The sequence below is a fragment of the Podarcis melisellensis genome, assembly GCF_964234715.1.
Source record: "Podarcis melisellensis genome assembly, chromosome: 17".
Taxonomy (NCBI): Eukaryota; Metazoa; Chordata; class Lepidosauria; order Squamata; family Lacertidae; genus Podarcis; species Podarcis melisellensis.
In genome coordinates, this window is record NC_138534.1 from 1,595,274 (window position 1) to 1,608,495 (window position 13,222).

The window sequence follows — 13,222 nt, forward strand, 5'->3', positions numbered from 1 at the left end:
GGGAAAAATGAACAAAGGACAACTGTAGAAGCAAGTATTTTAATACATACAGATCTCCATTAAAAGGGAGAATTATGTTTAAAAAACACCCCACCCAACCCCGTTAGTGTTTCCACAGGCAAGATTCTATTAGGGAAAGGATAGTAGGATTGCATAGTCAAGACTGTACCCCTTGGTGTGTGCAAGAGAGAGAGAGAGAGAGAGAGAGAACGAGTGCAACAGTCCGCTTCTGCCTCTAGAATTCTTCCAGTGACTGACCCAGTGCTTTCCAACACTAAATTCACTTTGTACTACAAAATGTATTGCCAGCTTCGTATATTTTTAAGATCATTTATTCCTCCACAGAAACCTTGCAATTGCAATTTAGTGAGGGTGCTGAAAATTCTATTGAAAGATCTCCAAGGCCTCACCCAGTGCTAAAATTCCTAGCTACAGCCTGTCCTGAAATTGTCACTACTCACAGCAGTGTCATGAAGTGATGGACATGGGGGAACGGGGAGGGGTGGCCATTTGGATGTGGGAGCAGGGAGTGGACTGGCTGTTTCCAGAAGTGAGGACAAACAATAGTTCTTAGGAGAAATGAAAGGGTTCAGGTAGAGCCATTTTGTGTGTGCGTGTTGTACACAAACAGCATGCCCTTCTTTTGCCCCAGTCTTGTCTCCAATTAAACAAGGTTTTTGAAGTTGGTCTGCCAAAGTCGAAACAAAATAAAAAAATTCCTTCCAGTAGCACCTTAGAAACCAACTAAGTTTGTCATTGGTATGTGTATCTGAAGAAGTGTGCATGCACACAAAAGCTCATACCAATGACAAACTTAGTTGGTCTCTAAGGCGCTCTAAGGAAGGTTTTTGAAGTTCTACAAAATCCTGCAAAACCTCTGAACAGTGGGAAGAAGCTCACAGTAGAGGCAATAATCCTACGAAACATTGCAAGACAAAACTCGGGGGGGGGGGGAGAGAGATAAAAATGTTCTGCTCTCTTTTCCCTGGGTGCACATCCATCCCCTTCATTTGCTTGCAGCAGCTTGGAATAAGTGCTTAAAGCAGGGGTGGGATCGCCCTCCCTCTCCAGAGGGAGAAGAATACACTTAAGCCCCATGGAGCAGTCTCCTCTTGAAAGCAGCCAAGGGCTCAAGAGAAGCGAGAGACAGAAGCAAGTACAAGAAAACCAGACACAGGGAACAGGGAGCCAGTGAGGTTCTGCATGGCATCACAGAACGTGCACACAAGTGTTACAGTGGTACCATGCTATTGCTGGAGGAGAGCAGCACTCCAGGTCCATTCACACAAAACGAAAATGTTCATATGCACAAACAAGCACAGGCACCAGCCTAAATGCACACGTGGATTGCGAGGACACAGGACACAGACCTGTGTCAATGCAGATTACAAAATTATAACTCAAGAAATACCTTGCAGCCAGGCAACTTCACACATCCACATATACTGGCACTTGCACACAGAGGTTGTGTGCACACACACATGCAATACTTCATTGCTACAAGAAGAGCAAGCACACATATGCTTCACAGGCTCTACAACTTTAAACGTCAAACCTACATACACTTGTCTGGGAGTAAGTCCTAATCAGTTCAACTTGCTGCGCACTGGCTCACTATATACATGCACATATTTGCAATTTCACCCATTTTCTGCATACTTTGCCATGTGCCTGGTATCTGTACCTTTCAGTGCTTAAATTAATAGCTGCCGAAGGGCCAGGGTAAAAATATCCTAAGGGCTCTGTTTGAGGTGGATGACTTAGCTGGCTAGCTACTATCCAGCTAAAGAAATCCCAATTCACATATTCTGATGAAACAGACCTGACTCAGATATGTCCTGACTTGTGCATCAAGGTCTTTATAAGCAACATTTGACAGGGTGCATAACTGCCCATTAACAGACCCTTACACTGCAGCTCCCCACTCATAAGCAAGTCTTACATTTCTATGGGTTCTTGTTAAACCAAGAAGCAACACTCTTTAAAGTTTTGCTTGCTTTTTAGCCAGGAAAAGGATTTTTAAAAAGAGTACCACACAGGCTTATTTTATTCCTACAAAATGTTGTTCTGAGGAGGTGAAGGCAGCGAAGAGGAGGGTGCGTTATTTAAAGCAATCTCCCACCCCCTCCAGCCTCTGGGCTGCATCAGCCATGCTTGAGGAGGGACATGGTTCCCACGCCTGCATCTCATTCCCATTCATAAAAACACCCTCCTCATTCTCAATGGCATGTCCCCGCACATCATACCGGGTGAATCACGTTTCCACCTGCAGCAGCTGTAGGCAGGATACCCACCCACACCTGGCTCTTTCCTTGAAGGAATAGCCCTCGCACACTTCTCTTCTTTTCACCTCTTCCTTAGCAATGCCCCCAGCCTCACAAACCCACCTCCCCCAAACCCACACGTTTGTTCCCACACTACAGAAGAACTTTTGCAGAGGGGCTGGAAGTCCAGGGCCTCCTGTTGTCGACTGGTATTACAGGTTGGGGATGCATCCTGAGGGTGGCTGCATGTGTGTGCAAATCTAGCCTTCCAACACACACACACACACACACACACACACACACACACACACAGTGCTGGAGGAAAGAGGGCTCTTGATTCTGATGACTCAACAGGATGAAGCCAAGTCTGTCTAACCAGCCATCAATCCTACACACACTTCCCTGGGAGTAATTTAAACTGAACTCAGCAGGACTTACTTCTGAGTAGACATGCACCACACTCTTACTAATAATCATAGAAGCAACTTTCCCCTCAATGCTGCTTGGCACACCCCGTATGCCTGTCTCCCTAGGCTGCAGTGTGTTTTAAATTCTTCTGAGCCGTCCTCCAGTTCACCCAGGGTGTGCTGAGGATGGGGGCTGGGAGCTCAGCTGGTGATGGGCTTGTTCCAGCTCAGGGGTCCAGCTGACCTAAGGCCTGGGGGCTGGATGCAGCCCAATAGCCTTCTCAATCCAGCCTGTGGACGATCTGGGAATCAGCGTTTTTTACATGAGTAGAATGTGTGCTTTTATTTAAAATGCATCTCTGGGTTATTTGTGGGGCATAGGAATTCGTTCATTTTTCTTTTCAAAATACAGTCCAACCCACCACATGGTCTGAGGGATGGTGGACCGGCCCAGGGCTGAAAAAGGTTGCTGACCCCTGTTCCAGCTCAACACAAGACATTTAAGGGCCTGGAGAGGGAAATCCAGGTGGCAGCCTCTCCTGGGATACAATCCAGTGGGAAACTGCTCTGCATTTTAAATACAGAACCTGAGCCATCAAAAGACCGGCACTTATCCACATGTCGGCATGGGTTGCCCTTCAAACAAGGTACAAAATTTGAAACACCCAGTTCTCTAGCTTTTGCTCAGCCCCCTGTCCTGGCCCCCCATCTCTGCCAACAACCAAGGGGACTGTTGATGCACCTCCCATCCAGGCTGGACACAGGAAACTGCCTTATATGGAACCAGTCCACTCCTGCTCCTGCTCCTGCCTGGAAGTGGCTCTCAGGGTCACTGTATTTATTTCCAGCACGATTCCTCCCTTATAACTAACTTCCCCTGTGACTCTCTCCTCAGTCTTAAGGCAGCAAGGCAAGGCTGCAATGATTTCTTGCTACTTCTTTGCAAAAAAAACACTTTAAGAATGGGAGAGACTGAATGTACTGTTTAATAAGCCATGCTGAAAATAATATATATTGGTGTGTGTGTGTTTGTGTGTGTATACACACACACACACACACATATGTTAAGTGTGAGCATAGGGCAGGACACCCCCACCCAAGAGCTCTATATGCATTTATGCACATCCTTCACCTCACCAAGGGGGGTGGGGGTGCGGTAACCAGATACCTTTAGAACAGCTGCCAAAGTGATCATCAGTGATGGAGAGAGCACATAGATTGGCTTTACTGAAAAAACAAACTCTAGCCAACATGCACTCATGCCAGCCACACATGCATCTCTGGATTTGCCTAAATGACCTTTGGGGTCCCTTTCAACGCTACAGTTCTAGGATTCTGTGATTCCATGACGGGAAGAATTGGCCTTTTCCTGGCTCAACTTGAAATGCACAGAAAACCTGCAAAACCAGTTTGAGCAGAGCCCAGAGCAGGAGACACACACACACACACACATTTGCACTGCAGGCAGCAACAGAACTATCAAAGTGCCCTTGTTGTTCCAAAAATGTTTTGCATCTGTTTTCACTTCCAGTCACTCCAGGAAGCTCCTTGGCTGCTCTATGGCCACATTAGGACCAAGGCAAAGAGAACCAAGCAGATTTGAGTGACTGGTTGCTACTTCCTTGGGAAGGAGTGAATGCTTTGGGAAGGAGGGAAGGCATGAAAGCATGCTCTGAGGTGCAGGACGGAAGGAACTCTGGGCATACAAAACAGGCAGGGCACCTTTTAGAGTAAAGGAGCAGAACTGAACCAATGCAAAGTGTCAGCATCTGAGCAGGCTGCTCACTCACTTCAAGTCATTCAGTCTCTCTCTCTCTCTCTCTCTCTCTCTCTCTCTCTCTCTCTCTCTCTCACACACACACACACACTAACAGAACATTCTAATACTGTGCAGGTCTAGTGAACAAACGGACACCTCCAGCTATGTCAAAGGCAGGTTGATTTGGCCACGAGGAGGCTAGCATCCCATGTACCACATCACCTTTGTACCGCTCACTTAGGTCCAACCCACTCCCCTTTCTTCCATCATCCACCCCGTAGTTCCCTTCCTTGTGTTTTTTCACACAAAAGTGGAATGTTCCTTCTTCATGAAAGGCGCAGTAGGATTGTCCTGCTTTGGGGTGCAGCGTTCCAAGGAACTGGAACTGCGGAGGGGAATCATGCAACGCTCTGACGGCTTCCCCTGCCCCATCATACCCCAGCAGCAGAGGACTCGCAGGAACTCCTTCCTCATGTCCTTGCTGCGGAGGGTGTAGATGAGAGGGTTGATGGCTGAATTGAGGGTAGCAAAGGCAAAGAAATATTTCGACTGGAAAAGGATGGGGCAAGACTTCCTGGCACATGAAGCATCTATTGAGAGGATGATGAAGGCAGGGAGCCAGCAGATGATGAAGGCCCCCAGGACAAAAGTGACTGTCCTGAGCAAGGCTATAGTCTGGGAGCCAGCCATCTCAGCATGGCTGGAGCGGACAATGCGATAGATCCGGACGTAGAGGACCACAATGGAGAAGAGAATGGCAGTGAAGATGGTGACCACAAAGACAACGTAGTGTTTGGAGTAAAACGGTAGGACAGTGGAGCACTTGTCAAGGTCATGTATGCAGTTCCAGCCAAGGATGGGCAGCCCCCCAATGGCTGCTGAAATCACCCAGCAAGCGCCAATCAGAAGCACCATACGGCAGTTCTTGTCGCTACTGTAGACCTTCACCTTTGTGATGGCCACATGCCGCTCTATGGCAATGGCCAGCAGGCTGAAGACGGAGGCTGCCAAAGTAGCAAAGGCTGTGCCCTCTCGCACGAACCACAGCAGCGGGGTGAGGTGGAAAGTGGCTGGGCCCGAGAGGACAACATTGGCTATGAAGGCGGAGCCAGCCAGTAGGTCTGAAAAGGCTAGGTTGCCAATGAAGATGAACATGGCCGAGTGGAACTTCTTGTTCCTCCAGACGGACATGAGCACCAGCAGGTTCTCCAGGATTATAAAGCAGCAAAGCACAATGATAGCAACAGAGCCGCTTGAGAGTGAAGGGTCATCATCTTTCTCCAGCCTATCCTTGGTGTAGTTGTAGTGCTCCACAATCTTGTGCTTGTTGAAGTAGGAATCGAAGGTGTTCCCCATGGCTTTCCAACAACAGGTTACACTTGTGCCCACTCACGGACGTCTGTATTAGAAGGCATCAAGGCAAGACCACAGTGAGAATGTGTTCATTCAGAAGAGGGGTGAGGGGTCAACTTGCAGAAGCCTGGGGTTGATGAAAACACATAAAATTAACAGGGTTAGGAGCTTAGAACAAAGAACAAGGAGTGTGGTGTTGGGAATGCAAGGCAAAACATAGCCTTACCCTGTTAGAGAGGCATGTGCATCAGAAGTGCTAGTCTTCAAAGTCTTAGCCTTCCACTTACAGGGTCATGGCCTGCAGGGTGTGTGGGTGTGAGTTGACTGCAAGAGAGCAGCTTTCCTTTCTTTTTTCTTTTCCTTCCTCCCTTCTAAAATGAACACACAAGTCTTTAGCCCAGAGACAAAAGCCCTCCAGGTATTGCTGGATTCTAACCCCACCAGCCCAAGCCAGCATGGCCAATGGCCAGGGATGATAGGAGTTGTAGTCCAGCAACATCCGGAGGGCTGCAGATTCCCCCCTCCTGCTTCAGCTTTTTACTAAGGGAGATAGAAAAAAAGTGTCCTGGTTGCTAACATTCCTTTCGCCTGTTGCATTATGGAACTGTGGTGTTTTGGTTTTTTTAATCAACATGCTTCCATGTTGCACTAAGTTTCATTTGCACTCGTGGGCATGGTGCCACACAACAGGGGAGGCCATGGGACATGTCACCATCCTTTACGCAGGGACATGCTTCTGTTTCCCCATTAAAGTGGCAGTAAAGAACTGTATGCCAGGATACCACTCCAAATTGAATCACATGGTATGACCTATGAAAACATTGGGAAAATTACAGCACAAAACCGTTGTGACAACCAAATACCAACCGGACATGTGTGCAATGCTGCAGTCAGGCAATTGCAAATTTGTTTGTGCTATTTTCTGATTTTGCACAAATTGGAAGTATGAAAAAGAAATGAAAGCTATTGTAAGTAGATATGGGAAGCCCTGGGAAAAACTGGAAAAATGGGGGGGGGGAATCCAGGTTTCCCCCCCCATTTTTTTCCAAAGTCATTTTTCCTTATTTGAAAAAAAACACAAAAACAAAAACGGGGGAGGGGGGAACTGTTGTTGTTTTTCAATTTTTCCAGTTTTTCCCCAGGCCTCCCCATTTCTGATTGTAAGTTCTCAGCACACACGGCTGTTCAATATATTCACCATGGAAATTTTATGTAAGTTTGGTTGTACAGTTTTGTGTTTGTGTTAATCTGGGGATTCAAAATAAATGGAAACATTCCCATATTCAGGAGTGCCCCAAAAAGAGTTACAAGCCCAGATGGGGGGGAAGCACAGAAGGAACAGCAGTTATGGGAGCAGCAGAAACGACAATCAATCCGCTCATCCCTGAGCTGGCTCAGTCTGTAGAGCAGGACACTCTGAATCTCAGGGTTGTGGGTCATGATCCTCATGTTGGGCACTGCATTGCAGGGCTTGGACCAGATGCCCCTCGTAGTCCTTTCTGACTCTACAATTCTATGATGCTAAAACAAATAATCTCTGACAATGCGTAGAGCTGTTTGGAGCCCAATTTCCCCTAATTTATCAGATTAGCCCTGTGTCAAGTAAACCCAACTTTAGAAGGGGAAAGTATCAAGACCAGTGTTGTTTGAGAATAATGTCAGGTGAACTACGCAAATTAAATGGGAATGCAAACAGCTGCAGGCAGACGGTAAACTGATGTAGACTTGATCAGGCCTACATAGTGTAGCCCACTGGCCATGTACAGAGTTCCAATCAGGGTGTTGAGGAGCCTCTTATTCGGCTACCTGTCAGCAACTGCAAAAATAAAAGCAAGGGATGGTCAAGCCCCTGACCTCCATGTGTGGTTGTTGGGCCACATTTGGCTGGTAGGTCAGGCCTTGGCCAGCTGTAAGGGAAGAATGAGAAAGAAGGAGCGATCGGCAGGCCCTGCCAAGGAACCAACACGGCTTCTGTTAAAGTCTCAGCTTTCATAACTCATTGCTTTGATCTTTTCAACTTGCTTTGGTAGAATACACAGTACAGTGGTAATGAGATCCTTACATTTAATGAAACATCCATATAACAATTAAGGTGTGCTTCCACTTACTTAACAATGTAGCATTACTGTCAGAGCAACAAGACAGGTATTCAAGTAACAGTGTTTTTCTTCTTAATTAAATAGATATCACACTTCAACTTTCACTTTAATACTAGCTTGGGTGCGCCACCTTCCCTCTCCAACTCAAGTCTCTGGGAGTTGCGAGGTCTGGCCCGAGGGCAAGGCGGGAAGGGCAGGCGACGGTCGTGCCCAAGGAAAGGCAGGAGGTGGGGGTGGGATGGAAATGGCTTCCCTCAATCACGCTGCCTTGTCTCTATCCCAAATCATTAATGATTTACCTTCTTAAGAACCAGGCCTGAGAGCAGGCACCAGCCCCAAAGAAAAGACTGCCTGTTAGAATGGGAGGGGATTATGCTGGGACATTGCAGGGCTGCTGTGTTGTCATGTACACATTAAGGCACAGGGAATTTAAAGGGGAAGTACAGGGGCCGGGGTGGGGGGTGGGGAGAGAAAGTTCATAGCTGACCAGGGATTGTTGAAGGATAGAAAACATCCTTACTGATGGCTTGCCAAGCATATTCCACCCTCCTCCAAGTGCCCCCACCTCCACTGGAGAGACACAGTGGGAAGCCACCAACTTTTAAAATGCAGGCAACAACCATTTTACCTAAGTGAAATAGTGCATATTGAGAAGATCCTTGAAAGAGCCTGCAAACACCCTCTAAACCTCTGGAAAGCCTTGAAAACCCCTTTTAAAAACCAGCAGCACTTGACAGACTCTCTCCAAACCTCCTTGCTCAAACTCCAACTCTCCACAGGCCTCAGTGGCTGATGGCTCCAGGGATTGCACTTGTAAGGCTCGGGGGACTTGTTGTAAACATAGGTGCTGTTTTTGCAAAAATTTTGCCCTTTCAGTGTTCTTTTTAAGGCTGTTTTTGACATTTTTCTAGTCACTTCTGGGTTCGGGGCAATGCACATGTGCACAGTTGCACACATATTCAACACATGTACAATGGTTGTTGCTTGTATTAAAATGGTGATGGCATTGGAGATGAAGGGACCGGGGATAAGAGAAAAAGTGTTGCACTTTGCCAGTGGTACTGTGGGCAATAGGAGCAATAAAAGAGCACAAGCAACACTGCAAATTCTAGCACTTCTCCAGCAAGCAAATGCAGTTGGCGATCTGTTTAGGTGTATCCAGTTGATGCGTGACCCCCGACATGTGGGTCCTTTTGGACCCAGAAGTGGGATGAATGGGGGAGTAACGGGGGCAGGGTGGAACAGGGCAAGCTTATGCACACTCCATCCCCATGCAAAATGGTCGTGCCTGTGCTACAAAAATGTCATTCCATGCAAAGATGTGCGGTTGGGGTGAGTGGGAAGAGTGCACTTGTGATCCTATGAAGCCAATAACTACATCTTTATCATGCATTAGAAAAGAAAGCTCTCCAGACACATCTCATTTCTAGTATTGAAAATCAGGCAAGTCCTCTATGGTAACATCTCCAAGAATTGTGGGGAATCCTCCCCCCCCCCCAAAAAAAACTCCCACACAGATAACGCAGCAGTTTAAGCACAACGGAAATGCAAGTTACCTGAGGAAGCAGAGCCTTCGGTAAGGCACAGAAAAGGCCTGCTGGCCCATGCAGAATATCCCTGCTTCACTTACACTTCAGAATCCCAGCTTCCAGCAGCAGCCAGCACTGCAATCTTCTGAGGAAGAATACAAAATGCAGAGCCGTTAGTGGGTGGACCATCCACAGGTCATTTTCTCCAGGCTTCTCATAGCTGCAAGTTATGCTGCGTTTCTGGTATGCATACTGTTAGCTGCCTTAGGTGCCCACCTGTGAAAAGGCAAGGTATAAATTAAAATAAGTTTAGGAAAACGCCATGCATAAAGTTGCAAAAGCCAGAGCTGTAGCTGGAGGGGGGCTAGCCAGGATTTTTGCTCTGGGTGAAGCCTCCAGCCATTGAGGCTCCCAGCCTGTGTGTGTGTGTGTGTGTGCGCACGCACACACGCAAATGTGCATGGGAGGGTGTGCCAAACTGGGTCTTTACCTGGGTGAAATAATGCCTAGTTTTCCCTTTGCATAATCTAAGCACCTTGGATTGCTGCTAACAGTGCAGGACTCTGTGCAGACAGTGATTTAGGCACTAGATCACCAAATGACTCGGTGACAAGGAAGGTGGTTTGGATGGCCAAAGGGGGCTGCAGGCGCAACCCAGTTTGCTCCCAGCTGGGGGGAAGTGCCTGGAGGCAGAGTCTGTGGGCAGGGATGTTGCCAAGAACTTCAGAGAACTTGGGAAGGGAGCTGCCAGGAGAGCCTCTCACACCTTTTCCTTGCTCAACTGCCGCACAACAACCCTGCAGTGCTGCCAGGGTTGCTCTCTGGCAACTGCTGCCACCACCACCCTTTTTGGTCACCCACAGGCACAGGATCAGAGCTGAAACTCAGTTTTCCTGTAAACTTGCCAGAGAGAAGTCTGTGAGAGACGCTCCCATGTGCCGACATGGGGAGGGCAGAGCTATATTCTCCCACCTGCCTCTTTTCACCATGCCAGCAATGTGAGAACATCAATTTTAAGCTAGACTTAAGTATGTATTTGTAACTGAATTACCATGTTAAGCCTGCCTAAACCAAGCTTCTGTATCTGTTACTCTTCAACAAGTATTCTGAGTAAATGTTATCTTTACCTTTTACAAGACTGTTTGTGAGATTATTGTTTTAAGGGAGAGAAAGGGGTGAAATACCAGGAGAATCTGGTCTGCCTTAAAGCTTCCTGCATTACTTAGACTAAAAGGCTAAAACTAGCCTCTCTAGGGCACTCTGCTGATCTCACAAATGTGAGGAAGGATAATACGCAAAAAATATATCATCTTCTAGCACCTTTTCACATCCCAATATAAACTGGGAATGTACAGTTAGTTCTTCAGATCCTGGGATCTTGGACCAGTGCCCTCATGCCTCCAGCCAATCCCTTGCCAAGCGGCAGAGCGAAAAGCCAGCTCCCCAGCCCTCGGCTTCAAAGGTCTGGCTGTACCCAGCCTGGCTTCAGGCTTCCAGCAGTGCGGAGCCCAAAGGGATCTGGGCACATGGGGATTTCTGAAACGGAGGTTGCCAACTGCACACACCTCAGTGGTCACATGGTGAAGCTTTATTAGAAATAAAGGGGGGGAGGGGGCAACAGGCCAAACAGAACACAGAATGCTGTGGCTCTGAACTAGACTAACCTCTGCCTCTTTCCAGTCCCTAACACAAATCTGTATACAGTGGTACCTCTGGTTACATACTTAATTCATTCTGGAGGTCTGTTCTTAACCTGAAACTGTTCTTAAGCTGAAGCACCAATGTGGCATCTGAATATAGACTGCATTTTTAATCAAGACTTATATTGGCTTATATCTTGATCAGGTTCCTAAATTAAATGGGCTTAGATTTTCAAAGGTTTCATGCCAGGCAGAAAAAAACCTTGGCAAGAGGTTTTCTCCTAAGACAAGAGGGCCCCATTGATTTATAGTAGAAAAACAATTCTCAAAGTTATAAAAAAAAGGGGAAATTACATATGCTGCCCCAAGGCTGAAAAAACACTATTAAGAATGGGTAAATAGTAAAATAATACCAATGTGCCTCCCAGTAAAATGAGCCATATCTTCTTCCTAAGGTTGAAAGGCCAAGAGCAGTGAAAAAGACAACTGACTTGGCTGGAGAAGAAGCTTCTTTTTACTTTATTTTTAGGCTGGAAAGGGGGGGTGAAAGGAGGGGTGTACACAGAAGAGGTTTCTTTTTAAAAGCTGTTTTTTACTGAGTTCCTTCCTTTTTACTTTGAGAAGCTTTATTCTTTTAAAAGGCTACCTATGATAATGTATGAAATATAATAGCTTAAATATATTGGCTTAAATGTAATTATGCAAAGGATTTAAGAAATGCTAGATTCATAGAGTCATATTGCAATAGGAGACCAGAGGGGCAAATGAGCCTAGCCCCCCCTTGCCAGACAGGAGACGCCATCGAACACTTCTGATATATAGTTGTCAGGCATTTGTTTAAAAGACCCTCAAATGAAGGAGATCTTTCAATGATGATTAACTCAAGATCCTTGAAGATAAAAATGTAAGATTAACCATTTGTTTTAGAAGGCAATAGGGCAAGAGGTGAGCTGGTAATTAAGATTCCATGTAAGATATATTATTACTTATATGTCATATATATAGCTCTTTGTCTCCCTTATAAGGATAGAAGGAAATGGGTGTATCTTTTTGTGATTAGTTATAGCAATCAGCCAATAGGAAATCCAACCAGGCTGATTGAACAGAGGCAGCCCAAGGAGGAGCAAAGGGGGCTGGATTAAGGGAATATAAGTGCTGGCCATAATGGCAGGAGGCAGGCCAGAGCTTGGTAACCATATACCACTGAGCCTCTCATTTATTTGTCTGACAAATAAATTATTATTTTAATTTCTCTGTTGCTGCGTTGAATATTTCATTCCAGCTAAGCGTTAACCACAAGCAGGGTGCTACATTTTATGGTGCCTGCGACTCGGATAAGTGGTCTGCTGGAACGCAGCCCCTTCGCCCTATTGGACAGGGTACAAGAGAGAGGATCTCTAAACTGCTTCCCAGCGCGCACTGGTAAATTTTTCCAGGGGGAATGCAGAAGTCTCGTCTGTCTGATACCCTGCCCACTGACGGCGACGGACCGGGGGGGACCAGAGAAATAAACAGGCAACCAGCTAAGGGTAAGTGCACTAAGGGGTTTTGGCCCTCCAATTAATTGGGAGGAAGAGAAGTCCTGATCAAACTTCTGCGTCTCAGTAAAGGGGAACTGAGTACGCTAGGTGGCTGGGTACATCAGATGGTGATCTGGTGTAGGGAAAAGGGAAGATTGGGAGGTAGAGTGTGGTTGAAGTATCTAGCGCATTGCATGTGTGAGAAAGTACAATGTGTAGCTGACCTAAGTGTGGAGTGAGTACTACTTCGTTTCCCAGTAAGGCGTGTGTGTGAGTGACTGAGTGGATACTTCACAGGGCCATACAATGGGAGTTGGGGGTTCAAAGGGGAAAATACACCTCTTGAATGTATGTTAAATAATTTTAAGAAAGCCTTCTCAGGGGCATATGGAGTCAAAATGACGCCAGAGCGCTTGAGAACGTTATGTGAATTAGGGTAGCCAAAACAAAGTACTGGATGGCCATCCCAGGGAACCTTTGATATAAATTTAGTAAGCAAACTTTGGTCTAACATCACCAAAGAAACTGGAGGGTGCCCAGAACAATTTTCATATATAGATTCCTGGCTGAGCACATTAAAAAAAAAAAAAAAAAATCCTCCATGGATAAGGGAATGCAAAGTCCAACGATGCAAATTATTGGCTGTAAAAG

At 46.5% G+C, this 13,222-nt stretch overlaps 1 protein-coding gene across 2 annotated transcripts in view; it reads right to left on the minus strand.

Moving 5' to 3' along the window:
- Window positions 1-20: 20 nt before the first annotated feature.
- The window catches only part of S1PR2 (sphingosine-1-phosphate receptor 2), a 57,884-nt gene continuing 44,682 nt past the window's right edge, over window positions 21-13,222 (minus strand). Inside the window, exons 2-3 of one of the 2 annotated variants that reach the window (XM_081895284.1) lie at window positions 9,439-9,556; window positions 21-5,910 (exon numbers count right to left, since the gene is read on the minus strand). In XM_081895284.1, the coding sequence (XP_081751410.1) occupies window positions 4,731-5,786 (1,056 nt within the window). In that variant the 5' untranslated portion in view covers window positions 5,787-5,910; window positions 9,439-9,556 and the 3' untranslated portion in view covers window positions 21-4,730. Of the gene's footprint in view, window positions 5,911-9,438; window positions 9,756-13,222 lie in introns of those variants that run through there. The other variant, XM_081895283.1, reaches the window with a different exon arrangement.